The sequence below is a fragment of the Lepisosteus platostomus genome, chromosome 2 (genome assembly GCF_059453375.1).
Source record: "Lepisosteus platostomus isolate fLepPlt1 chromosome 2, fLepPlt1.hap1, whole genome shotgun sequence".
NCBI classification, from domain to species: Eukaryota; Metazoa; Chordata; class Actinopteri; order Semionotiformes; family Lepisosteidae; genus Lepisosteus; species Lepisosteus platostomus.
Genome location: NC_142612.1, coordinates 70,470,917 through 70,496,569, shown reverse-complemented (window position 1 = coordinate 70,496,569; position 25,653 = coordinate 70,470,917). Strand labels below are relative to the sequence as shown.

General features: G+C 41.8%; 2 protein-coding genes across 5 annotated transcripts in view; both read right to left on the bottom strand.

Moving 5' to 3' along the window:
• crocc2 (ciliary rootlet coiled-coil, rootletin family member 2) overlaps positions 1–17,070 on the bottom strand; it is a 40,464-nt gene extending 23,394 nt beyond the window's left edge. For 2 of the 3 annotated variants that reach the window (XM_088616621.1, XM_088616622.1), the window contains exons 1-8: positions 16,703–17,070; positions 15,755–15,905; positions 13,623–13,747; positions 3,736–3,891; positions 3,218–3,301; positions 2,923–3,029; positions 1,285–1,429; positions 421–527 (exon numbers count right to left, since the gene is read on the bottom strand). In XM_088616621.1, the coding sequence (XP_088472747.1) occupies positions 421–527; positions 1,285–1,429; positions 2,923–3,029; positions 3,218–3,301; positions 3,736–3,891; positions 13,623–13,747; positions 15,755–15,905; positions 16,703–16,759 (932 nt within the window). In that variant the 5' untranslated portion in view covers positions 16,760–17,070. Of the gene's footprint in view, positions 1–420; positions 528–1,284; positions 1,430–2,922; positions 3,030–3,217; positions 3,302–3,735; positions 3,892–13,622; positions 13,748–15,754; positions 15,906–16,702 lie in introns of those variants that run through there. The other variant, XM_088616623.1, reaches the window with a different exon arrangement.
• A 766-nt stretch (positions 17,071–17,836) lies between these two features.
• klhl30 (kelch-like family member 30) lies at positions 17,837–23,706 on the bottom strand. Of its 2 annotated transcripts, XM_088616619.1 has the most exons (7): positions 22,933–23,706; positions 22,423–22,612; positions 21,578–21,664; positions 20,881–21,036; positions 20,025–20,213; positions 19,238–19,383; positions 17,837–18,500 (listed from the first exon to the last, which is right to left on the bottom strand). In XM_088616619.1, the coding sequence occupies exons 1-7, from the start codon at positions 23,704–23,706 to the stop codon at positions 18,252–18,254; spliced, it is 1,791 nt and encodes a 596-aa protein (XP_088472745.1). In that variant the 3' UTR covers positions 17,837–18,251. The 2 variants fall into 2 exon arrangements, with proteins under 2 accessions (XP_088472745.1, XP_088472746.1); XM_088616620.1 differs by lacking the exon at positions 19,238–19,383.
• Between the last annotated feature and the right edge of the window lie 1,947 nt (positions 23,707–25,653).

Sequence of the window (25,653 nt, the reverse complement as noted above, 5' to 3'; positions counted from 1 at the left end):
CTAAGCTCTTAGCCATCTTTATACTTGTTGTCTTAATTAATTACCCCTAACAGAGGGACCCCCTAAATGTATCCTATTTCTTAAACATTTCAGACTGTATCAATGTGTGGAATAACCACAGCTGGGCAGGTTCTTTAAATTAACGGGCAACAGTGAAACACAAACTTCTAACAGACTCTAAACGGACTGGAATACCAAATGGTCCATGTTTCCATTTATTTGGTTTCACTAGGATGTCATCAATTATTTTTCAGCTGAAAAAAGCCGGGCGCTAGTCACATAATCTCCCAGTTCATCTCGTCCTAGAACTCTAATCACGGAGATGACTGGGGTGTGTTTCTGAAAGGAAGAAAGAAAGTGAGACGCGTCCCGGGGTGTCGTGAGCGCTCAGCCCCGGCCCTGGCAGCGAGCCATGGCTACCTGTCAGCGGATGCCCGGAGCTGGGTGACGCTGCTCCGCAGGGAGGCAGCCTGGCGCCACAGTGCTAGCACGCGACTCTGCTCGCGACTGAGGCGGGAGGCGGATGTCTGTGGATGGAGACAGAGGGCCTGTTATCAACCAGACCTGGGGAGAGTTCCCACAGACCAGCTGTCCTGGGAGCCGCTGACAGTCTCGTAGCAAAGTGCAGCAGCAGGGCTGGATACATCAGGCAGGCCTCACAACAGCGATATATTAACCAGTGCTACACTGTACATTATCATTATTATTTTGCCTCGCCTTCATTTGTATGTGTATGTTTAGGCAACTGGTGGTTCTTTATGTTGCATTAGTACATTAATCCCACTAGGTGATTGTGCAGCAGCATTACTGTCTGGCTGTAAATTCATTTTTATGATGTTTGGGGGGTTTTCATAGAAAACTACTACAGGGGAAAAGCCCCCCCCCCCATCACACACACACACACATCCCCTCCCCTCACCCCCTCTATCCCCTCCTCTGGGACTTTACACATAAGTCCAGAGGATCCACTTAAAACTGAGCAAGTTTACATGATGAAAAACCCTTAACAGACCACTAAGACCAGAAAAGCAGATTATTCACACAGGCATTTATTACAGAGTTCAAGAGTCATATTTAGAAGGCAAATTCCACGGCAAGACAATTCCTTGTGTGCTCTTTTTTTCCCCTACATTTAAAAAGTCTGTTAATGGCTTGGGTTTTAAAGGCTCCTCAAGCCCTTCAGAAAAAAAATGTCGTTCCACTCTTAAACATCAAACATAAACAAACAGCATAATTAAATACAGTATTCGAGCTCTGCTTGCCCTGACGCTGATGAGCTCTTACCTCCTGTTCGCGCCGCAGTCTGGCATCGTGCTGCTCCACCTCCTCCTTGGCTCTCCTCACACTCTCTGCCAGCTTGTAATTGGCAGAGCTGGTCTGCTCCAGCTGCTCACGGAGCCCGGCGTTGACCTGGGCGAGGCTAGCACACCTGAGACGCAAACATTGTTACCACTCCAAAATGTTTGTAAGAAAACAGTGAGCACGGGTCTGTTAGTATGCTTACTATTTCATTAATTTATACTTCAGATGCATGTTTCTAACTATGAAGTATGCAGGTAAGTAAATCTGAATGTTTTGTAAAACTAAAATGTTACCGCTTAATGCAATTCACTTTTTCACTGGGAAGTACTGCTGCACCATTTCAATTGAAGCCCCACAGCTTCATAAAACAGCCTCTTTTAAACACAAGCTTCAGGTGGTAAGGTCAACCCACCTCTCAGTGTGAGGCATAATAAAAATCCCTTGGAAGAAGGACCTGAGAAAGTTAATAATAATAATAATAATAATAATAATAATAATAATTCCTTACACTTATATAGTGCTTTTCTGGATACTCCACTCAAAGCGCTTTACAGGTAATGGGGACTTCCCACCACCACCACCAATACGCAGCCCCACCTGGATGATGCAACGGCAGCCATAGTGCGCCAGAACACTCCCCACACATCAGCTATCAGTGGGGAGGAGAGCAGAGTGATGAAGCCAATTCACAGAGGGGGATTATTAGGAGGCCATGATTGGTAAGGACCAATGGGAAATTTGGCCAGGACGCCGGGGTTACACTCCTACTCTTTCCGAGAAACACCCTGGGATTTTTAATGACCACAGAGAGTCGGGACCTCGGTTTTACGTCTCATCCGAAGGACGGCGCCTGTTTACAGTTTAGTGTCCCCATCACTATACTGGGGCATTAGGACCCACATGGACCACATTGTGAGCGCCCCCTGCTGGCCCCACTAACACCTCTTCCAGCAGCAACCTTAGTTGGCTAATTAACTGCATTCAACCCAGTTTCTTTTAAGGCCAGCTTGCTACTGTACATTCTCTCATGGACACGTGTCAGACAGAGAAGACAGAGAAGCACCGACAGGTACCTAGTGATGCAAATTTCTTAGAAAAACAAAGTGTTTTTTTTTTATTAAGTTTTTATGAAGTTTTTGAATTCATGTTGTAATTGCTGTTATTTTGGCAGCCTAAATATCTTTCAAATTGATTTCCTGTCTTTGGTTTATGTGTTTTTTTAATGAGTTAGTGCTCATAATTGTAATTGGAGTATCTGCTTGTTTCATTAGATGTGTTTGTGGATATTGCTGTGATTGGTGGATCAATATCTTTGCATAAACAAAACTACAAAATAGTTTTATTATTCAGATGTGGCAAATGAGAATGATAGGCTAAAAAGCTGAATTAAGAAAACTATGCAAGGTTCCCCAGTGAACTGCTGCTCTATGTTATGTTGTCTGCAATAAAAGGTTCAATTCTAAATACCTAGTAAGTGAACAGATGTGATTGCGTGAACATGCAGGTGAAGAAATTCTTTGTATGTCCCCTTATAAATGTCACACTTCATTTTCAAAAAGGCACCTGCTGTGTCTCCGTATCTACCCTCTCAAACACTGCCTAAACTCCACGGCCGCCCACCTGCTCTGCTCCTCCTCCAGCTGCCTGAGTGTGTTCCCGAGGTCTGCACTGTGTTCCTGCTCTGCCCGGCGGAGACGAGCCTCGGAGGAGTCCAGCTGAGCCTGCAGCTGGGAATCACGGGACAGAACTGCTCAAACGCGCAATACCGCGGCTACAGACACGCCTGCAGACTCACTGTGTGTGCCTTCTTTTATACGGTAGCATGTTTTTCAGACAAACGCCTGAATGAGACTTAGGCGTAGCAGCTCCGGTGACAATGAGTACGACAGGGTGTGCGCTGTTGGGGCGGGCTTACCGAGCTCTTGAGTTTCTCTGACTCTGAGGTCGTCTCCAGCACCTGGTGCTCCAGCTCCCCACATCTCTTTTTGTACTGCAGCACCTGAACAGAGGTCACCCTTCAGCATTGCAAACGTAAATGCCGCCACTCTGAATTAAAAAAATGACTTTCCACCAATTGCCGCTGCCACAAGTTTCTCATAACAAATAAATCAACCACATTCACTCTATTAGTATCCTCCTGGGGTTCTACTTAGTCCACCCTTCCAATAGCATGAGGACTTGGTTAATATTACAGCAAAGGTATCTGACACAAAGCATGACCAAAAAGGGTTTTACTGACTCCAACAAGTGAATGTCTACAGCTGTGAAAAATAATTTTTTATTATTATTTTCTCTTCGACAAACAAACAATACAAAATGAAAAAATCTTCAGCATACATAACAGGTCTATTTCCTTTCCATCGCGGGTATGAAAAAACAAAGAGTGTAATGAACCCTCCTGGGACTAGTAAAGCACTGCTTTAGCCTCACTACCTTAGTCTGGAGTTTCTGTACCAGCTGCGCCTGTCTCTGCTGCCCATCCTGATAGGCCTGCAGCTTCTGCTTGTAAATCCTCTCCTCCTCCTCGAACCTGCGCCGCTCGCTCTCCTGATTCTGTTCACGGGACTCCAGGAGCTGCATGCGCTCCAGCTGTGGGAGAGAGCAAACAGGCTGACCAGGGAAGAGGAGACCCCTGGGTGCTTTTATCCCAGTCAAGCTTTCACACACTTAACTGGATCCAAACCGAACTAACACGTGGCTTATCTGGAACCTTCAGAGGGTTTTCAATCACGTGAAAGTTGGACTTTTTAAGTTTCTTTTCAAATAAAAGAGTTAGAAGGATGCCACTAGGTTGTTTAAGAAATCCATTAAAAGAATTAAATAGTTCAGTTTAACCAGGTGATACATGATAAGACAGGGGGAGTTGCAATTACTTTAATTGGAGGTCCAGTTACATCAGCGCTGAGCCAGAGGTGAAAACAAGAGCGGGTGTCCTGAAGACTGAAGTGTAATGTAAAGGCCGCAAAGCGATATTGTCTTTTACTGTCACATTTGTTTCGATTTTTTTTCCAGTACGTAACGCCTAATCCACCTGTTATTGTGTTTGCAAAAGTTATTATTCAAGAACAAAAAAAAGCTTCCACAGCCACAAAGAGGCTATCCAGAGATAATACTACCCTCTGAAACCTTCCAAAGTATCTTTGCTGCCAAAGATCGTAACCCCTAAGCAAATAACACTGCAAGCATACAAATCACTTTACACAACTCATTGCTGGGTGGGTGAATCAATTTTCAGGCACTTTAATTGTTTTTGACAACAGTTTAAAAGATAGGGAAGCTAAATGCAACTTTTTAAATAAATTCCAATCCTGCATTTCCTTCACATATTTTTGTAGGCAACGGTACTGCTCCATCTACTTTACACTATCCCACATGGTACAACCTCTTGAAGTGACAGACAACAGTTACACCTCTAGCTCTGCAGGCTGCCAAATCCCGATAGATGAAGTTTAAAATGTACCATATGTCATGAATAATATTGATTCATGAAGAGTGGATAATCACTTCTAACTTCGGTAGTGATTGACTATTGAAGATGTTTACTTACACAATCTAATCTTCCGGCCTCTATCCCCTACCCCAAATTTCATATGAACCCCCCCTTCCCTCTCCACCCACTCCCTCTCCCGGTGCCAGACTCCCCTATCCTCACTAACACGAACCACATGTTGAAAGAGCACTCACTCTAACGCTATGAGCCAGTGATAGCGCTGGCTGCCTGTTACCTCAGTGTAGAGGAAAAGCATACCCCCTAACCATACAATGTGCACCCCCCCCCCCCCCAAACCCCATCTCTATTCCAGCTGCTTAATCTCTCCAGCAGGCTCAATCAGCTTCAGGGACAATGGCATCACTGTTGCTCTGCTGGAACCACCCGCCTGCTCTCTATTAATAACATTTTAAAATAGGCCTTTATTTTTTTTTTACTCAGAGAAACGCAAAAACAAAGATAACGTGCGCCCCACTGAAAGCTCTGAGCGCTTGGCTGTTCGGGTCTTAAGATGGAGACAATGGAGAGGTTTTACTGCTCATGACGAAGGTGTAAATGGATTAAGGCAGGACTTAAAAACAGAAGCCAAAAAATCAGAACTGCCAAAGCATATCTGTGTTATAGTGTTGTGCATTGGGTTTGGGGATTGGGGACATAATTATTGTCAGTAAATGACAAAGGCACAGCAGCCAAATCAAAGGAGCTGATTGGAGTAAATAGTCTATTGGAGGCTTTCTTTATGTTCTTCAGGCTCTCGATGTTCATGATCCAAAGTCTTGTGCCCTTATGTAACTGTATTTAAAAGGTCAGTTGATCAGCGGATGTTTGCTGGTGAAGTGGTTAAGAAGGGCTTGTAACTGGGAGATCCCAGGTTGAAGTCATGGGTCTACCACTGATCTATCATTCTTTGCTTGTTACCCTGAACAAGTACACCCATTTGCTCTTTATTACCTTCCCACTGTGTTTTGCATTAGACAAAGCTGAGAGCCTGTTGTCAGTCTGTCCTCAGTAGTTATTGATGATTTATAGTTTAGCTCAACTCTGTTGTTTTTAATTGATAAACATTACCTAAAGTGCTTAATTTAATAATAATAATTACACAGCCCCTTAAAGGTTAAACTACCAAAGACCTATGTATGAACTGCAAAATAAACATGCATAGCCTTAAAATTGTAAGACCTTCATTTGCTTAGTTAAAGGCTATTTTTTCTATAACTATTTTTATAGCCACCAGATGGTGCATGTATAACCTCAACTGTTGTGTGTGTCATTCTGTCAGAAGATGCTTTTTATTATGAGAGCACCTTTCACACTCCAAGATAAACTTGATAACAGTCAAAATGACAAGCAGTTGCTTGACTTCCCAAAAAGAAACTTTGCTATTAAAGGATAACACTTTAATTAAGGGCTAAAATAATCCATTCTGTAAAATAAACGTTTTCTAATTATAGCTGAAAAATGGCACAAATACACTTACTTTGACAAAAGGCCCAGTTTAATGTTTAATCACTTACTGGTGGTCTGACATAAATTAATGGAAACCCAGCCCAAAGGAATACTGGTTTATTCTGAATTACACTAAGTACTTGCTAAATAAGACATGTTAACTCTGCATAATGTTGCCTGTAGAGACAACATTATTGTAGGGAGTATTGTAAGGACTAGGTTCAGCAACAAATCTTCATGATCAATACTCATTCTTGTTGCAGAATCTGTATGCAGGATCTGAAAAGTGTGTTTTCACAGTACTCTGTCACAGGAACAGTGTGGAAATTCATGGCGCCTACGCCTCTTTAATGGCCAGGCCAAACAAGAACCAAGAGGCTACATGTCCCTCTTTCCATCCTTGTATTGCAATGGCGAGCTAACATTCGACAAAAATAAACACCCTTTTTAGACTGATGATCGGACAAGTCCCCTGTGGAGAACTAGGCTATGTTAAATAAACAGAGCACTCTGTTACACATAATGTTGAGGAACAAGAAGTTTAACTAGTGAAATGGCGTAAGGCCCTAACTGAATGTTTTGAGGACTGAGCACTTCAAAACAGTCGTTCAAAAAAATCAAATGTTTAGCACCAGCGAGGCACATTGTTTCTATTTTTTGTTGACGCAGAAGCCCACTCAAAAGACCCGTCACCTCTGTCCCCTTACAGACACGCCCAGCTTCTCAGGATGTTAGCTAGTATATCACTGCGCTCTCTGCTGACAGGGTGTTTAGTGGAAAACATTACGTACTGCAGAGTACGGCTTGTTGAATCCACTCCTGTCCTGTACCTCGCAGAAGATAAAGTTCATAGTCATATTTATAGCACGCATGTACAGAGAGTAATTTGTGTCAAAATGTTGTTTTTTTCGGCCAGTTTTCTTTTCCTGAAGAGTTATACTGAAAGGGGGGGTTTTATGGCCGATCCCAGGCCTGCAGTAAAGCAGGAGGCCATGGCTGGAGTTGATTAGCCATGCTCTGCGGAGGAAGTCCCGCGGGGTGCCGTGACGGCCCGGTCTTGAGGTTCCCTTTCTCTCTACTCGCATCATTAAATTTAATCACCAGCCTCTCAGAGCTCGGCTCGGCGCGGCCCATCGCTCTCCTGTACGCTTCCACCTCCAGCGACTTGAAGCCGCTCGGGGCAGAATGTGTAACTGCTCCTTTTTTAATGTACCTTTGAAACCTTCGTTTCGGCTGCTCCTGTCGTCCTTAAAGAGGAAAAAAAAAACTGAAACAAAATCCTGTAGCATTCCTGCCCACTGAGGTTGCATGTTGGCACTGGCATTAAAAGTCAAAATGCAATTTACACTAAAAAGCAGACTTCCTGGGCGTACCCTTTACAGCCATATGGTTTCTACAGGGCTCTCCTGGTATCTGGGTTTTAAATTCTAAAAGCTTTGAAATACTGCAGTAGCAACAGAGAAATTGATTGAACAAAATTACAGGTTCCTTCTAAAAAAAAAAATCTAGATGAAACAGCAATTCTTAACTTACAACAAGTTCCTAAAACCTGATATAAAGCAAACAAGTCTCTAGGTGCATATTACAGTTTGATGGATACGAATCCACTTACAAAGCTCTAAGAAATATGCTTTTTGTTTGATATGTCACAGAATTAAAGATGAAAGCTCAGCTTTCACCCTGGCATTTGTAATATTTAATATACAAACTTTTTTTAATAGAACCATCATTCCACTGCAATTAGAAAATTACAAGTTGTACAAGTTGCAGCCTGGTCAGGATATATATTTGGTAAAACACCTTGAATCAGACATACTGTACATCTGACGTCTGTATAGATTTTATGCCATTTGTGTAGCAAATGCCTGAACGTTATTAAATTAAATCTAATTTGTAACAATTACAAAACTTCTTTCATTAAACCAAAGTGTTGAAAGTTACCCTCTTTGAAGATCACAAACTAGACCGGAAGAGTCTGGCATCCCGTTTCAAACTGATCGGCACAAAGTGCTTGGAATACAAAGTTAGCAAGCGTACACCTGCAACCTCACAGCGACAAGACACCTGGCCTGGTCTATATACAGCAGGGAAAGGGTTAAAGGATGCAGTATTGTCTGACTTGGCTCGGGCCCAGAGGCTCAATACAAAGAATTAACAGAAAGCACTATCTGTCAGATTACTAAACACAGCTGGAGTGGATATGCAACCCCTCTCCTCTGTACCTTACTATCCCACTTGAATCATAGCTTCAACCCCCACCTCCCACTGGTGCTGGCTTCAAGAGCTAAGCAACTCCAGCTGACTCTTAAAACTGTTTATATAGGCTGCTTACACAGTGTGGGCTGAGAAAATGATGCTGAAGAAGAGCTCTGAGCGATGCATTTGTTTGTTTTGTTCTCCCCTGCAGAAATACTCTCTGTATTTTTTCCACTGCAATGTCTGAGGCTACAACAAGGATCATGCACCCGCGCTGTGACACACTGAGAAGACAGTTCCTTCATCTCTGGGTCACAAAGAGAAAGTGACATCTTGGAGGTTCCTGTCCATTACCGTAGTTGATCTAGTAATTAAGTTAAAAAAAATATTAGACTTAATTCTAAACGGTATTTAGCAGATGTTATTGTTTACTTGACAATATGTAGTTGTGAGCAGAAGTCAAAGGGTGATAAGCTTCTCATAGAGTACACCTAACCACAGTTTTGAGAGGGGAACCTCTCCAATAGTAGACTACAGAGAGGTGAGCTGTCTGTTACTGTGACTTAAGTGACATTTCTTTTTTACAGTCCAATGACTGATGTTTTTTCCAACAAGCTGGATTGTGAGGTGATCATTGCCAGTGTATGTTTGCGCTGTAAAATAATGGTATGGGGAGGCAGACAGATCATTCACAAATTCATTTTCATTTCATTCTTCCATTCAGTCCAAAACATTTTTAGTGGCATCTACAGTATCATATCCCTTTTTTGGCATGTGTACCTTTTATATATTTACCTTGTGCATATACAAAGAGAGTCAAACTGATATTATTTGTTTGATCCCAATACATGGCACTTACATGACACTTAATCAAAGAAAATTGAGTGACAGGGTACAGCAAGCATGCAGAAAGGACTTATTTTAGGGGGACAGAGCAGCACACTGGTATGGCATTTAGTTCTCCCGCTGGCAGCCCCAGAAACCTACAGTAGGTTTAATTTCTGCCTGTATGGAATTTGTCTGTTCTCCCTGTGTTAATTTAGATTTCTGCTAGGTATTAAAGTTGAAAAAACAAGTGTTTGAGCGAACGCAGAGACAGAGGGGTGTGGAAAACCTGCCTTCATACCTGTGTAAAACACATATTTAAAGGGCATATGACAAGTTGTTAAGAGAGAATCAGGGTAGAAAGCAATTGTCTTTCTCAGGCTTGGGTATAACAGTACACCTGCCAGGATTTAATCACTGTCTCTCGTGCAACACACAGAGCCACTCCCTAGACAGCGGTGAACGACACTACATCACAGGCCCAGGAATCCTTCCCTGGGGGAATACTACTGTCTTGGTTTCAATAGGATCACATCACCTTCTCTGAAAGCTTTTGCAAACTGAGTCCAGGTACACTTACAATCTGAAAGCTTGCTACCGCACAAAGAGTTATGGCAAAATGCATGTGTATGATTGCTAACACTCTTAAAGACAGATAGCTTTGGTCATAGTTAAAATGATAAATATGAGCAGAGGAGATGGGTGACCAGGTTGTATGAATAGCAGGAAACAAGTAGGCTAAGGTAACCAGAGAATGGTTAATAATAACCATTGAATGAATAACAATAAGAAATCCAGGAGGACAAGAGATGTGGCTAACCACATTAAGACCTCAATGTGTCTCTATAAAGCAAAGAGCATCTGGGAGACTCGCATCCAATATGATTCACTAACTTCAGTTGCACCTAGTATGATGCATAGCTGGTTCTTTACAACAAGCACTGTTTGCACTCGTCACAGATATTTAGAAGGAAAGAATAAAAATAACATTGCGTTTCAAGTATTAATAAGTGTTTCATTTCATACCCTAAGCAGAAGAGCAGATCATCTTCAGTGATAACATCTAGAAACCTGTCTAAAATCTCAAAGATATGCACATTACAATAGTATACACACATACAATAAGTTACCTTGCATGACTACCAAGTTTCTGCAGAGCCTTTTGTTTGCAGCAAATATTTGTCATAAATAACAAAACATACTGAACCTGGATTCATCATGCATATTCATTATGCCGAATAATTTGTCTTAACTGAAATGATGCTTTTTGAGGCCAGTATTTAGAAACAAGTGATGTATAACACATGGATCGTGTTCCTGTGGGAATGATGATTTTATCTTCATTATTTCTTACACACTTAAACTTCTTACATACTGAATATTTTAAGCTTCTTTCTAATGCCCCGTCTTGTCCTCGTGCTGATCTGAAGCTGTGCAATGTATACATGCACACCCACACTGCCTGAGAAAACTGCAAGCTGGTCATATTCCAAAATCAACAAAAAGGTCAGAGTTCACACTGACTTGCTCTCTAATCTCCTGAGACAATCCAGCTTTGCAAACTAAGTCAGAGTTCGCCTGGGTTCATGGGCAATTTCCATGGGTCACATGGAGTCACAGTAACCTGATGGAGAAAATTTTAAACCTGGAGGAGATTATATCTATTGTATAGATGTAGATGTGTATCTTTTACCTACTGTCCACCTATAGTTTCCACACAATTATCCACAGAATGTTATGCCAATTCTTCACTAAACTCTGAAACTTCATATTACCAAAGTGATTCCGCTGAAACTGCATGAGAGTTGAAAACACCATACAGACCAGTGCTCTCTGTTCAAAACATTGCTAAGTCAGGAAGGAGAACAAATTCAAGAAACTCCAGAGAGAATTTATTTCAACATCTGGTGCAAAGACTTCAGTTCTTCTGCAGGAACAACCAGTCAACAGGAACAAACTGATTTACTGAAACTAATCCAATTCTTTTAAAGTCTCCTCAGTCCATTAGGACACTCTGTGGGGATTAATGCAAGATGCAATGTGTGCAAACTGAAGACAGCCATAATGATATGTTGCTCCAAAATATCAGCTATGAGCGTGAGTCAACAATAGCAAAATAAAGTATCTGTTTGCCAAAAGAGATAACCAGAAAATAATTTGTAGCAGACTGGGAGAAAAGAGAATCAGGGAAGCTCATTGGATCTGGATGCCATCAAAGAGCAGCTCAAGTGTGGTCTAATAGTAAGGTCTTCTAGTTCTACCACATTTTTTTTCTCTTAAGAGTTTAATTTATCATTGTTAAGTCATTTCTATTTATTATCTTAAAATTGAAGACATTTTCAAACTGCGAACTGTCAACCTTTTGCAAACAGAAAAAAATTAGGTTGGCCAGTTGATTTGGCTACTTACACTTTGTTTTTATGTGGCTTTTTAAAGTCACAGCTGCCTCACAACACAGAGGATCTTGAAGAGTTTATTTTGGTGCACTTGTTCGCTTTTTAATCGTAGAGACCGCTAACTCCTTCAAAATATTTACAAAATAAATAAATGTACTAAATATATCACCCTAATTAAGTTTTATTTATAGTTGTGATTTTAAATAAATTCCAGTAGTAAACCAGGCTAGAGGAGTTCATTAGTCTTGAGTCACAGAAAGAGAGCAGTGTTATCACAAACGACGGCTTTGTATAAGATGAAAAATGGGCCTTTTCTTCTGGAACCTCTGGAGAGCAGGCCGCTGACCTACTAATTTTCCCCGAAAACAGCAACCGCTAGCTGTGGAGGGGGGGACCCCATGAAAGGTGAAGCTGGAGAGGGAGGGGTGTGGAATTGATGTGGGCTGAAGGGACCACAAGGAGATCGTTTGTGCAGTTTTCTTCTCACGAAAACGTATATTGACCAACTTTCCGGTAATTTGCTTTCATCTCACACAAAATCCTGCTGGCTGTTTTTCAAAGACTGCGCTCCCGAAAAGGTTTAGCCAGTTTTAACGCTCAGGTCCTTTTTTAGCGAACACTGTGCAAGCAGATAAGTTAACCACTAGTCACAGCCAGAGGTTAGCCGCTATTTGGAGCAAAACAAAATACCTCAACTGAAATTTTATGAGTTTTTTTTTCCTATTAATGGTTATAGAATTTGAAAGTTCTTCCATTCCTACTGTAGATAGAGCCATACACAGATCTTATTCTCAGTGGGGTAATATCTAAAGACAAGGTTCATTCATACTCATTGAATATAGCAGTGTTAAGCCATCAGGTGCCTGGTGCAACACCAATGGAGGTTCTGAGCTTCCACACACTAGAAACACAAAACTATGCACTTGACAGGGAAGCCCTGCTTAGTTCTGCTCTGGAAATGCTGATGGGTCTTCACCAGGTCACCAGGGGTTACTTTATCCTGCGCTAGTATATCCAATATTCCTGACATCTGCATCATTGACCTTTTAAGAAAGCAGAGGCACAGTAAAGCAAAAACAACCCTGTGCTATTTTCATCTGCAAATTACGCAGACGCAGCTACCAGTTAACAGTCACTCAGGCTAAATTCAGCAACCAGATATAATCACTGCTATAAATCAGAAAGAGCAGTGATCCTAATACAGAAACCTGTGGTACTCCAATAACTGAATCACCCCAATTTGAACATGCACCCCTTATTATTACTTGTCAGCTGAATTTTGAGCATTAATGATGAGGTCATTTATTAAGCACTTTCTGAAAATCTAAACATAACATATGACCGGTGTGGTGTGGCTTGTGCCCATTACTGCTGCTGCTTACTCAAGAACTCTGAATTAGTTAAGTAAGACTTGCCCATGCTATATGTATGTTGCTTATCCCATAAATCCAACTGTCCTCTCGTTTAGTTCTTATTATTATTTCTATAATCATGCATGCAATAGACTTAAGGCTTATTGGTCTATAAGTACTTAGTCCAGTTTTGTCAACATTTTTAAGACTTTTTTGCTACATTAGCAATTTTCCATGCAATTAGGAAAACTCCTGTGTTGTGTTTTGCTAGGGGCCTATGAATAACATCTCTTAAGTACAAGTGACTGAATACTGTCAGGCCTTGAAGATTTGTTTATCTGAAATACTTCTAGTAACTATAACACATCTGACCATTTCATGCTAAAACCATGAAACGTATAACTTTCTCCTTAGCTGACCTGTGGCATATTGTCAGTTTCCTCCTTCATGAACATGTGAGAAAAAAAGTCCATTCAAAAGTATTTTCGTCCCCTCTCTCTCTTGAGTTCAAGTTTTGTGCTTGCAATTTATCGAGGCGTCGTTAACCGTGACCCTCTCCTTTCTTTAAGTCAGTTTAGCCTGAAGTGGAAGTGCTGGTGTGATGGAGGCCCATACCCTGTCTGTGAGGACTTGTTGCTTGAGCAGTAGGCTGTCCCGGTCAGCGCGCGTCTGGGACAACAGATCCTTCAGCAGCCTGTTCTCTTCCTGGAGGGAGCTGCTGGCGCCCACTTCCGGACTGCCTGGAAGAGAGACAGACACGTCCGTGCCTTGCAGGAGTCCCGAGCTTGCCTTCGAGTCCTGCCCCCTGCTCCATTAGATCTGAGCTCACAGAGGGCTGCCGGGGTGTCTAGTTTTCATCTCTGCCCCCAGCAGCCCCCTTTTTCATGAAATGATCATTTCGAGAAGATAATCAATAATGCATTGAATTAGATCATCTACATCAATGTATCCATATCAATGATCGTCATTAGCACCTTCATTACCAATCCATCCATCCCTTTCACTAAGGGTAATGGAAAGCCAGAGCCTAGTTTGGGAACAAAGACTACAAGCTGGGACAATGAGTGTCTGAGGTCAGAATCGAACCCAAGACTATCCAGCAAAGAGGTAGCAGTGCTCACTTCTGTACCGCCCATCAACATGATCTGACTGTCTTGTGCTCCCTTCATTGTTTTACAATGGACTGAAGACACCACTGTGACGCACCTACTGGACACAACTTGTCTCGAGCCGATAAAGTCTCTCCCTCCCTCACCTTGCCCAAAACTTTACAAAACACTCAAAGCCGAAATTCCTTAATTGTGGTTCTCAATGCTGCAATTACGCATTTTTAAAAATTAAACGTCATGCTTTGATTTGATTTATGGATATATCCCCCCCCCCAAAAAAAAAATAAACACCAAGAGAAAAAAAATCAAACTGAACTATACCAAATACTGCTAAGGAAATAGATTTCCTCCTGTGCATAACTTAATAATCTTTGACTCGAATACCTGTGAATACTCCACAATGCATATACAAATCAATGCTACATTTTTAAGCAAGTTCCTTTGGAAATTACATTATTACTTTATGGTTTTACTTGTTTAGTCCTTTTTAACAAAAATAACAAGTTTGCAGTTCATCCATAACCATTTTTACGCATTTCCACGACAAAGCGACTCTTTATCGTGTGTCAAGCAATTCTACCCTCTGCTGGTGGAAAAGGAGAAAGGCCGACAAATCATTAAAAAATCCACAATCCTCCACTCGTCCTATTACAAGTTTTCTGAGCACTTGAACTCCGACAAGGCGTGAAGACACACGGTATCGTGACGAACTCGCCCGGGTTCAAGTGATATTATTTTCTGACTATAGGAACTATAAAGCAATTGGAGCTAAACTAGAAAGAGACTACGTTTTTGTTTGCGTTTCATTTTTTTTTTGTTTTGTTATTCTTGTTTGTGTTTTTTGCGTTTATTTTTTAATTGTTTTTTTTTAAGTTTTCATTTGTTTCCGCTATCTTTCTCTTGGCATTGTGCACTTCAAAACCATAGTCCGTCAAAGGTGTGCGTTGACAAATTCCGACTCATTCAAGCAATCTTTTTTCCTGACTCCAAAGCGCAGAGAGCACTTCAGATTACGGACCTGCTAGGCCAAAGGTGGTAAAACTCTACGTTTGTCCACAGGATGTTCGGGGGGTATGTAGAGCTATGTAGTCTATGCCAGAGTTTAGCTATGGGAAAATAACTTGATATAGATTTGATTTTAAATTGAATTGAGTTACTTTTCAATTCAGGGACACTTCACAGAATGATATTGGTGGAATGTTTGAGAGAGTCTTTTGACATTACATTAGTCAAACGCCAAATCTGTTCCAGTTCAGTGCTTCCGGGAATTTATAAAGTTACTTAAAATGTCCGTGTTCTGTTGTTAATTTATTCTTGGATTATTTATAATAAGTTTTCCTATTTTTCACTTCAAACCGCACACTGTACACAGTAGTAACTGAAAGGGGGTTTCTACTGTGACACATTTTTAAACCACACAGAAAAAAAACAAACAAACAATTCAGTTCTAAAGGATGGTTCTGTTCTCGAGCTCTGGAGATCGATGTTCTAAAGTGATGGAACGTGTGGAACGGAACAGTGGAATGCAGAAAGGAGGATTGTGGGATGATAATTTACAGCGAGTTTCTGTAGTGTCCCATTTACCTAGTGCCGTGGCGCGTTGAGGAACGGGCTTTGGAAAGAGAGGAGGTACCGTACCTGCTGCCGGCTGGTCAGCCAAGTTGCGGGTGACGATCTGACGGATGCGAGCTGCGACTGGGGTGGCCGGACTGTCCCTCCCGTGGCCCCGCAGGGTCAAGCTCCTCTCATCCCCGCTGGTGTCAGGGTTCAGCACCGACTCCTCCAGCTTCTGCGGCGACACAGCCAGAGGAGCGCCGTGCTTCAAACGCGCTCCATTTTACCGTTCCGTCAACTCAGACCTCTGAGAGGACCTCTCGCAGCGAAACACGGGGGATTTCTTTTGATACTGTCCAATGGCCCTTCAGAGCTGCGCGCCACACTTCAATGGCTACAGAGAGCTCATCTCTGAAGTCCTTTAAAGTGGACATTTTGTTTGGGAAAATTGGGTAACAGCGTTGGACGTGGGTTTTACGTTGAAGTGCCAACAGAAGTCCGTGCCCAACGCATAGAATCTGGGTACTAAAAGATGCATGCTTGTACATTGAGTTTCTCCCCTTTTGTAGCTGTTTAATAAGGTATTTTAAATCTGCTTCCCCACGTGTTCTCAAGTACTACACCCACATTCAGGGAATCTCCTGTCCTGGCTGCACCAGTCCTTATATCATAGTGTGGTATCATGTGTAATAAGTGTTCCTGTCCTTTGTCCTTTGCACTTCATTGCAGTTTTGTAGAGGAAAATACTGCGTTTGCAAACAGTGAAGTTTTCGTAAACCCTGTCCTCCACGGTTGCGATTGTCCTGATCTAACTACAGTGGAGGAGGAACGGGCAGCGTCCCCTCCAGAACAAAACAATCTAATTTCTTCGAGCAAAAACTAAGGCTTCGACAGCTAATTAAAATGACGACGACCTCCAATTTGGGATAGACACAGCTGCTTTCCCAAATTGGAAGAAATGATCTCACCGTTTTGGCACAAATCAAAATCAGTTTCTTGCCACCCCCAGTTTATAAACGCCGAGTCCCCTACCTGAATGACAGCCTCCAGTCCCTCTGCTTGCGTGCTTTGCTCGGCTTCTGAACTCATTGGAAGATGCACACCCGAAGGATTAGTACTTCTTGAGTAAAAGGCGGTTGTTAGGTACGTAAATGCTACAGTTCTCCTGTTTCAGAAGTAACAAAGTGTATGGCTAAGCAGGATGACAATAAAGTTTTTTTTTTCTTATGAAGAGGGAAAAAAAAGGATGCCTTACGATAAAGTTTTCTGCAACGTTTTTAACAAAAAAAGATTCATTCTAGGGTCGAATTGATTTTCACCAGAATCTGCTACCTGGGCTTTTAACTTCAAACATGCAAGTGCAGTGCGCGAGGCAGGTCTCAGCGTTGGTTGCTGAGGAAGCTCGACGCTTTCTCCCGATCGTTGTCATAGAAATAGAACGCCAGCCGGATAGTTTCCATAGCAAAAGGACGCAACAGGAAACTCACTCGACTGGGCAACTTTAAAAAAAACGAGTTGCTGCGAACCCCGGGCGTGTGATTGTCCATAATGGTCATCAGTATTCGCGTTTGGCAGGACAGGGGCGGCGGGATAACAAGAATATACAGCGGGAGTCGTGCTTTCATTTCTGGCAGCATCCCTTTATAATCCATTAATAAAGGAGAAATCGACAGTGCTATCGCTCTACATCGCATGTTAGGAAATCCACTGCTTTCCTTTCCTCTCAGATCCATTGTTTATTTTGGCAGAGTGTCAGCTTATACTGCATAAGAGCATTATACCTCCAGGTGATCTGTTCTTTTAATTCAGGAATGCGGTGAGGAATGCAGAAAAACCTTAGCCTTCTACGTGCAAGCAATATCCTTTCAGCTTGTATAGAACTATTTCAGAACTAGACTGACAAATCTTTTTTAAAATGAAAATGTGTTACAGTGTCACTAACGTTTATATTTCTGAATGCCATTATAACTAATGGGAGGCGTTTTTACTGCTGTATCTAACCTAGTGTACGTATAGTTGAAAATCTTTTTTAATCTTTCCTTTTCTTATTGTTTCCATTTCATTTCCTATTTCTTATAGCCTGTAAAAAAATACTTGTTCTCACACAAGGCTCCTAGATACTGTATTTGACGTTTATTCTCTGACATTCATCAGTCAAAACACGAGTTCCAGTCTGTGAGATTTATTTCAATTTGGAGTTCATAACAGCAGTAGAAAACCGTCAGTAATACTAAAATCCTAAAAAAAAATCTTCCTCAGGCCTTCTGGAAATAGCCCTAGTTTATTTTAAATGTTGGTTATTCAATAACAATACCAATAATACAATAATATCAGGATTCAAGGATAAAACAGAAGTTCTGCATGCTAAAAAACATTCAATATGTCTGCTCTAGATGTCTAGAAATCAAAATGAAAACCAAATAATAAGGTTCTAAATAATCCATTAGGTGTTGTACCTTTAATGCAAGCAAAATGTTTATAATCTCACAAAATAAATGGTGGAATCGACAAATGTGATACAATCGCAGCATCGCTCAGCACGGATTCTGGCGCAGGTTCTTGCCAAAGATGAGCTCATCCTCTAGGTCTCATCAGCTGGAAAAGGCTCTGTCCATGGAGAGGGGTCTAGAAAGATGGCGCAGGAGCCACTGTAGAACCAGAGCCTAGGCAGGAAGCTCTCCACATGCCAGGCGTTGGAGGCGCAGTTGTATACCTCCATCTCCACCCGATACTCCCCCTCCATTCCTTTCCAGTGCCCACCTGTCACATACAGCTGTCCGCCCAGCACCACCAGGCTGCCATTCTCGTGGAGGGTGTGAAGAAGCTGGACCTGGGAGCCAAAATTAGAGAGCAAGAGAGAAGGGAAACACCATTTCACGTGTGTGGAAGAGAGGAAAGATTCACCACCCTGCAGAGCCAGAAAGAACAACAGCACTGTTGAGTTAAATGGGGAAAAAAGAAAGGGAAACAGAGACAGATTCAGAAAGAAAGATGTATACAAGCAGACGAGGCTACAGAGAGCATTTTCTTTCTCTGCCCTTTGGTTTCATTGTTGCTGTCACCCATATTATTTTCTTAAGTTTCCTTTGCGGTTCTTAAGTGCAAAAAATGAAAGTAAAGGTTTCGACTTCTATAGCAAGAGCTGCGTGTCTTCAATACCAATGGATTAGAGAGGATCAGAGAAGAGAAATTCAGAAGTATTTACAAGTGTATTATGAATCAAGAATATGAAGCACTCCTTTACCAAGAGTTAAGGATGTACAACACTCTAGGTTTCTGTAAAAACAATAAGCTGTTAGCAAAAGAAGAAGCAGGAACAGCTTGTTTGGTTTTATAGTTTAGAAATGGTTCATGTCAGCATGCGTAGGCTGCAAAGGAACAAGTAAAGGCTTATTCCATCCTGAAAAGAAGAAAAGGGTGACAACGTTTTGGCTATGGAGCTTTCTTCAGGTGTCAGAAGGCTCCACAGCCGAAATGCTGTGTCTCTTTTCTTTTCAGCATAGCTTAGAAATGGAACAGTTCAAATCTGCAAAGGTAGTCCTCTTCTTTGAATTGAACAGTCCTCACCTTCTGCCACATGTTGGCCTCAGGGTCATATGTGTACATCTTTTTGGTGTTGTCCCCTATCAGGTAAATGACTCCGTCCACAGAGACAGAGCGAGGGGCCGACAAGTATTTGGGGATGAAGGGAGAGGCAATGATACTCCATCCATCTGTCAGAGAGAATGGGACAAAAGTCAGCAAACTGAAGGACACCCAAGCAGGATCTGTCCTGAAGGTTGTCTGAAGGGACAAACCGTGGAATGGCAGGAAAGCGGAAAAAGACCCTATGCGTAGCGGTGAGACAGGGGTTAGCCCGGGCTCAGCTGTTCAGGAAATGCCATATAGAAACCTATTCCCTCAGGCCACGGACGTGGGGCGACCTGGTGCTAGGCGGGTTTCAGGACATTCGAACCACAATGCTGAGCAAGGAGCAGAGCAGAAGCAGGAAGTAAATAGGCTACACAACAAGACACACCAGAAAGACATGAATAATCACAGGGAACTAGGAACAGAAGAGAAGTAGAGTGCCCTCTAGGTGTACTGGGCATGACAGGATCACTAAAACACTGTAGGTAAGGCTGGTGTCATAACACTTCTTTGACAAGACTAAAGTAAATAATGGGAATGACAGATCATGGATTTGTGCTTTTCATACTGTAGGTCCAATCCACCATTGCTCTTGGCCATGAAGGTTTATAAGTGAAGAGATACTCTGCCCTTACGGCTTCCTAAGGACACTGTGTATATTTGTGCAGAAGTGGCAAAGAAGGACCACACAGAAGGAGATCAAATAGCTTTGACAATTACTTACCTGTTACAGGATTGTAGCACTGAAGAGTGAGAGCGTTGTATTTGACTGCGCAAGAGCCAATGACGTACAGCTTGCCCAGACAGCCAGTGGCAGCGAAGTTAGTGACGTATTTCAAAGTGGGCCCAGTGAGAGCCCAGCTGTCACTATAAGGATCATAGTGTTCCACCTCCACAAAATCCATACTAGTGCCTGAAAAAAAGGGTTGTTGTTTCAACAGAGCAGGACACTTAGGTTTCTTTTTAGAATCCCGGACCAGTGACATCTGTTCTAGCAATCTCAAACCCTGGACTCTCTTGTCTCCTAGTTCCACTTCCCTGACCTGCATACTTTACTTGAAATCTCTGACCAATATGCTGTGAGGAGCCAGAACAATCAGAATAAAAAGTAATAACTGATCTGCTCTATTCTCTCGAGTCAACTGTTTGGTGTTATAAGACTGACACTGTAAATGCAGAGACCTTTGGGTACTGGAGAGATTTGATTTTCCTTGTGATGATAATTCTGCTAGACAAGAATTCAAGACAGGACATTTTCCCAAGAATATACTTCACACATCTTTGCATTGATGGATAAACTGAAGAGGCCATGTCTGTTGCATCTCTCCCACCAAAAAAAACAACTAAATAAATAAGAATCATTGAAGATTTGCATGCAGAACCGTTTAATAACATTGTTTCAATTGTTTTGTTACTACTGGAAGAGAGCAAATTATCACCTTCATATCTTTCAGCAGTATCCTTCCCAAATACTAACCCTAACACAGATCCTGAGATAGGCACATGGTATTAGAGACACTCCCAATCTGTCTCAATCTCCTATGGGGCCTCAGATCTATGTTTCTTTCTCTCCTTGTTACCTCCAATGACATATATCTCCCCATTCAGTGCAGCTGAGGCATGATTGGTCCTGGGCCTCAGCATGGGAGCAGTCATCACCCACTTCCCCTCCCGCGTGATGTACTTCCAGGTGTGGGTGGTCGACCACGTGTTGGTACGAGAGCCCCTGGAGCCTCCTGAAGGGATAATTAACAATGTCAGTTGGGCTTTTGCCAACTACTATCACAATTACCTGAACAGAAGCGACTATCACATTCTCATATTCTACCAGCACAGTGCAGAGCTGAACATCAACAGACGTGCTTCACAGTTGTAGTTAGAAGCTGATATTTTTATTTTTTATTCTAGCGGTTCCTATCTCTGAATTGTTGTTTGCTATGTGCATGGGGACTGAATACTGGTCACATTCCAGTCCAGGAGTTCATGACATTCAGACTGGTATTGTTAGTTCAGTGGGGGAGTCTCTTTAAGCCCCTTCAGATCCTTGGCTGTAAGTGAAAAGCACATGCACTCATTTATCATTCACTTCACATCCTTGCAGAATAAGCACAAAGAAGGCGACATCTTTCCAAATTTGGGCACTGCTTTAGTTAAACTATATTTATAGAACTGGGAAGTATGTTTTTTAAAAAATTGTAATATATGAGATGATGATGGCTTTACTTTTAAGTCCTCTAAAGTTACTAATGCCAGGGATTTACTTTAGGTGCAACCCACCTGTGACGTACACATCATTGTTCAAGGAGACCACAGAAAAACCCCACTTGTTGTAGTCTGGGAAGTCAGGGAGCAGAGTCCACTGGCCTGTCAGACAGAAATAGAAATAGACAGAAAATTACTTCAAGCTGCCAAGCTCAACAGCTTCATGTGATACCTAACAATAGCTCCCACTCACTCACTATCAAGCTTTCTCAAAGCACTGCTTAGGAACTTGTTGACCACCTTATGTGGGAATGGTCAATTACAAAGCCTTTACTACGTCCCTACTGTGTCCCTGTAAACACTGCTTCAGTGAACTTTCAATGCTCACAAAAGTATTTAAAAAAATGAAAGTGATATACAGAGAATGCAGTGAGTCTGTGCATTAACCCCTATTATTACTCATCATTCCCAGTTTCATTTTCTATTGCAGTTTGTATTGTATAGAAGACTGTCACAAACAAGTGCTGCAACACCACTACAAATCAATGGATGTAGTATTCAGATTTCTGCACAATGTCAAGGAAAAATATTCACCCAAGAAAGTCTGCAAAAGATGAAATACATATTAAGCTGCTACAAGAAACGTAAATGGCTTTTTTCCCCCCCAAATAGAAACCAAAAATTTCCCATTCTGTTATTTGGGAAAGCTAAGCAAAATGTCATGCGAGAATTTTTTCTTCCAAAAACATTTATGATAATATTGTGGTTTTACGTGGTCCAGTGACTTGGAATAGTAAGAACCTTAATCCAAAATAAGGGCTGTGAGGTGTGTTTCATGTTTAAATGGTCTGGTTACAATGGGAGTCAGCAGGGAATTCCTTTAACTGGTAGATTAATCGGAACTGAACCTGGGCACTCACTGGTTTTTGTGTTATAGAAGGCTGTGTTCCTGTGCGCAGGCCTCATTACTCTCCCTTCTTCCTGTTCCTCCTCATCCTCATCATCTGAGTCATCCAGAGATCGCCCCCCTATCACAAAGAGCACCTCCTGCAGGTTGGGCTGGGGACTGTGGGGTTTACCATGCGGTACGTCTCCTGGACCCATCTCCAACTTATAATAACATCAAAATAAAAGGCACTTTCACGTGGGTTGGAATTTTTGTACATAAATTACAAAGACAAACAGTATCAGCACTGAAATGCTTACCTAAACTGCCTGTAAGCAAAAATATGGGATGAATAAAATGTCTCCTTTGCTCACTTTAAGATATTTATGAATATAAAAGTAAAATAAATGTACTTTCACAGTACCAAATAATTTAAAGTACGTAAAAAATAGGGGAAAATAATCAATCATTAGAAAGAGCATGGCCTAACACCAAAAAGAGAGCTGTAGAAATTAAACCTTTAATCCCTGTGCCTTGTACTGACCTCTCTGTGGATCTTTTCCACAGCCTCCCTGCAACTTTGACACTGCTGGACGAGGCTGTCCTTCAGGAGGATGTCAGTCAGGTATTCCCGGGGCAGGAGAGACAGCCGGGCCAGTCTCAGCAGCTCTGGGAGGTGGGGGAGGCGAGTGGCCTCGTCTTTCCTTACCCAGCTGAGGGCTGCCTCCACCCGACTGCGCTCATCCCTTATCTGGAGCCTGTCCTCCGAGAGGCAGCTCACCAGCCTCTCCATCTTCAGCAGCAGGAATTCTTCTTCCTGGGCCACGGCCTCAAAGTTCTCCACGAGGAACCCACTGGCTTTGGCCACTACCTCCGGGCAGCCATGTGTCTCCCCAAATTCCAGGATACCTAGGCAGTTGGTGGCATCAATCTGGTGCTGGAGGTAACGGCTGCAGACGGCACGGACTGCCCCAAACTGCAACTGGCTAGAGGTGCGGATAAGGCCCTCCACGTTGCCCTGGTTGATGGTGAGCTTTCCCGTGTATGCGAAGTCAAGGAGGGTGGCCAGGACGTCAGGGTCCACGTCGTGCAGCTCCACACGGGCGGCGATGCTCTCCACAAAGTTGCCCGAGAACATGGTTCGGAAGTAGAGGCTGCAGAGGGCCAGGACGCTGCGGTGACAGGGGAACTCGCGCCCCCCAGCGCTCAGCGTCACGTCAAAGAGCTTGGGGTGGGAGCACAGTGAGCGCAGTCCATCCAGGATGCTCTGTGGATGTGAGGAAAGGCAAAAGTCCAGGTCGTCCACATTGCGCACCATGGCTTCCTTCTCTGTGACCAGCGACTACAGGCAAAGCTTGTTAAAAAGATTCTGAGGTAGCAGAAGGAAAAAACAAAACGAAACAACAGTTAATCCGTCAGGCCATAATTTAATTCCAGCCGCATTTCTGGTTATGAAATTCCAAAACAAGACAGACGAACGCACAGCCAAAGTTGCTGAGGTGCTGTCCGGGAATAAAGTCAGTGAAAACAAAAACTAATCAAAAAAATGTTTTTATGAAGTGCTGTCTATTTTTGGGGAACCAAGGGCCTTCAATAGGACATAAAAACATTTATTATAGTAGACTAGTTATACAATTCAACACTTATCATGTGGAGACATTGTAACTAAGTGAATATAGCTTCCTGAAATAATTTATACAATACCTCCTGTCACTGAAACTGCAACAGAAAACGTGGCCATGCAGTAGCACTCCAAACTAAAAATAGTTTTGGTATAGATGCACTGAATCCAGGTATGAATTTTTCAGAATCCATATGAGTCAAAATCACAGTTAAATATTTACAGACCAAATGAATAGGCAAATGGTATGGCAACTAATTTGTATACCAATAAAATCTCCTTTGAATATGTGTAAGGATATGGAATTTATCAGAAATGTATCAGAAATAAAGAGGAAATCATAACTTTGAATTATCTATTAATAAGAAAGAGAAATGATTGAAGTCATTAATTACCTCTGATTCTATGGAGACATTCCAAATCATAAAGGATTCAAAAACAACTTTCAAAAGTCTCTCACTATGCACTTTCTGTGGATTGAGTATTTTTCCAGATTAACATCATGAAAATAGTTGTTAGTTTTTGTGATTTTAATCATGTTTTTAATCAAGTCATTTAAAAACATATCAAATGCCAAGCAATTTTCAAAACCTATTGTATCTATTATGACATGCAAACAATATTTAAATAAAATCACTGATTCACTAAAACAGGCAAACTGTAATACAGAGAGCAAACAATGTTCATATAAATAATTTGGGTATAATACTATTTTTCATGGCCACAGTATATCAAAGAGAACATAAGAATATATACCTTTTTAATAGAGGTAACACTACTGCTATGGCAGAAGTACTGGCATCTTTGGTTGTTGTTTTTAGTTCACTAGAACATATCCACTTTCTTACGACTGTGGTTCTAATAAATGTGTTAAGTAAAGTTTAAATTAGAATAGATATTATTTAGAAGAAGTATATTTTAAGGTACAATTTTTGGACAGTTCTGTTGTCTGCTTCTGTTGAAGTTCTATTGTCTCATTTGGAAATGTTTTCTTAAATATGAAAGAAATACTGATTTTCCCTTTAGCAGGAAGATTAGATTGAAGAAGCAAGTTGTACATTACAATCTCAAATGCCACCTATGCATTTATCTTACGAGCTCATAGGCTTGTCTTTCAATAAAATAACGACTCGAAGCTCAATATAAAAGAAACAAAGCAAGCTGTTAAGCTGGTATAGAAGGCCATACCAGTTAAGGTTAAAGGCTGCACAGGATCAGGACTAATAACACTTCACAGATTTCAAGCGTACCTGAGAGATGAATGGAGGCAACTTTACATCTTGAGTAAGTAATTTGGAGGACAAGCAAATTGTTGGTAGAACTTGTGTGGCACCATCTCGTAAGCTTGTGCAGAGTCATTTCGACACAGTCCGCTTGTCTTTCTCTCTCTGCTATTTTTAGTTTCTTCAGGGACTTGGGACTAACGTCAGCTTCCCGCTGGGAAGCAGCTGAACACCTGCTCTTAAAGCAGCATGTGCACAAGAAAACTTTCCTGATTACCCTCTTTTCGCAGAAGGAACTTATTATTTTTAAAGAACAGACAACTTTTAGAATGAGTTGAAGAGTCTTAGCTTACTGTCTCTTCATCAACACATATAACTTTACACAGAAGCAAAGCAAAAGAATATATGAGCATTTTTAAGT

Excerpts from the sequence above, each read along its gene's own strand:
- klhl30 (XM_088616619.1), bottom strand. The coding sequence starts at position 23,706 with ATGGTGCGCAATGTGGACGACCTGGACTTTTGCCTTTCCTCACATCCA. Across the intron at positions 22,613-22,932 it reads TGGAAAAGATCCACAGAGAG|TTGGAGATGGGTCCAGGAGA; the intron begins GTCAGTACAAGG and ends TGTTATTATAAG. Across the intron at positions 20,214-20,880 it reads GGAGATATATGTCATTGGAG|GCACTAGTATGGATTTTGTG; the intron begins GTAACAAGGAGA and ends CCTTTTTTTCAG.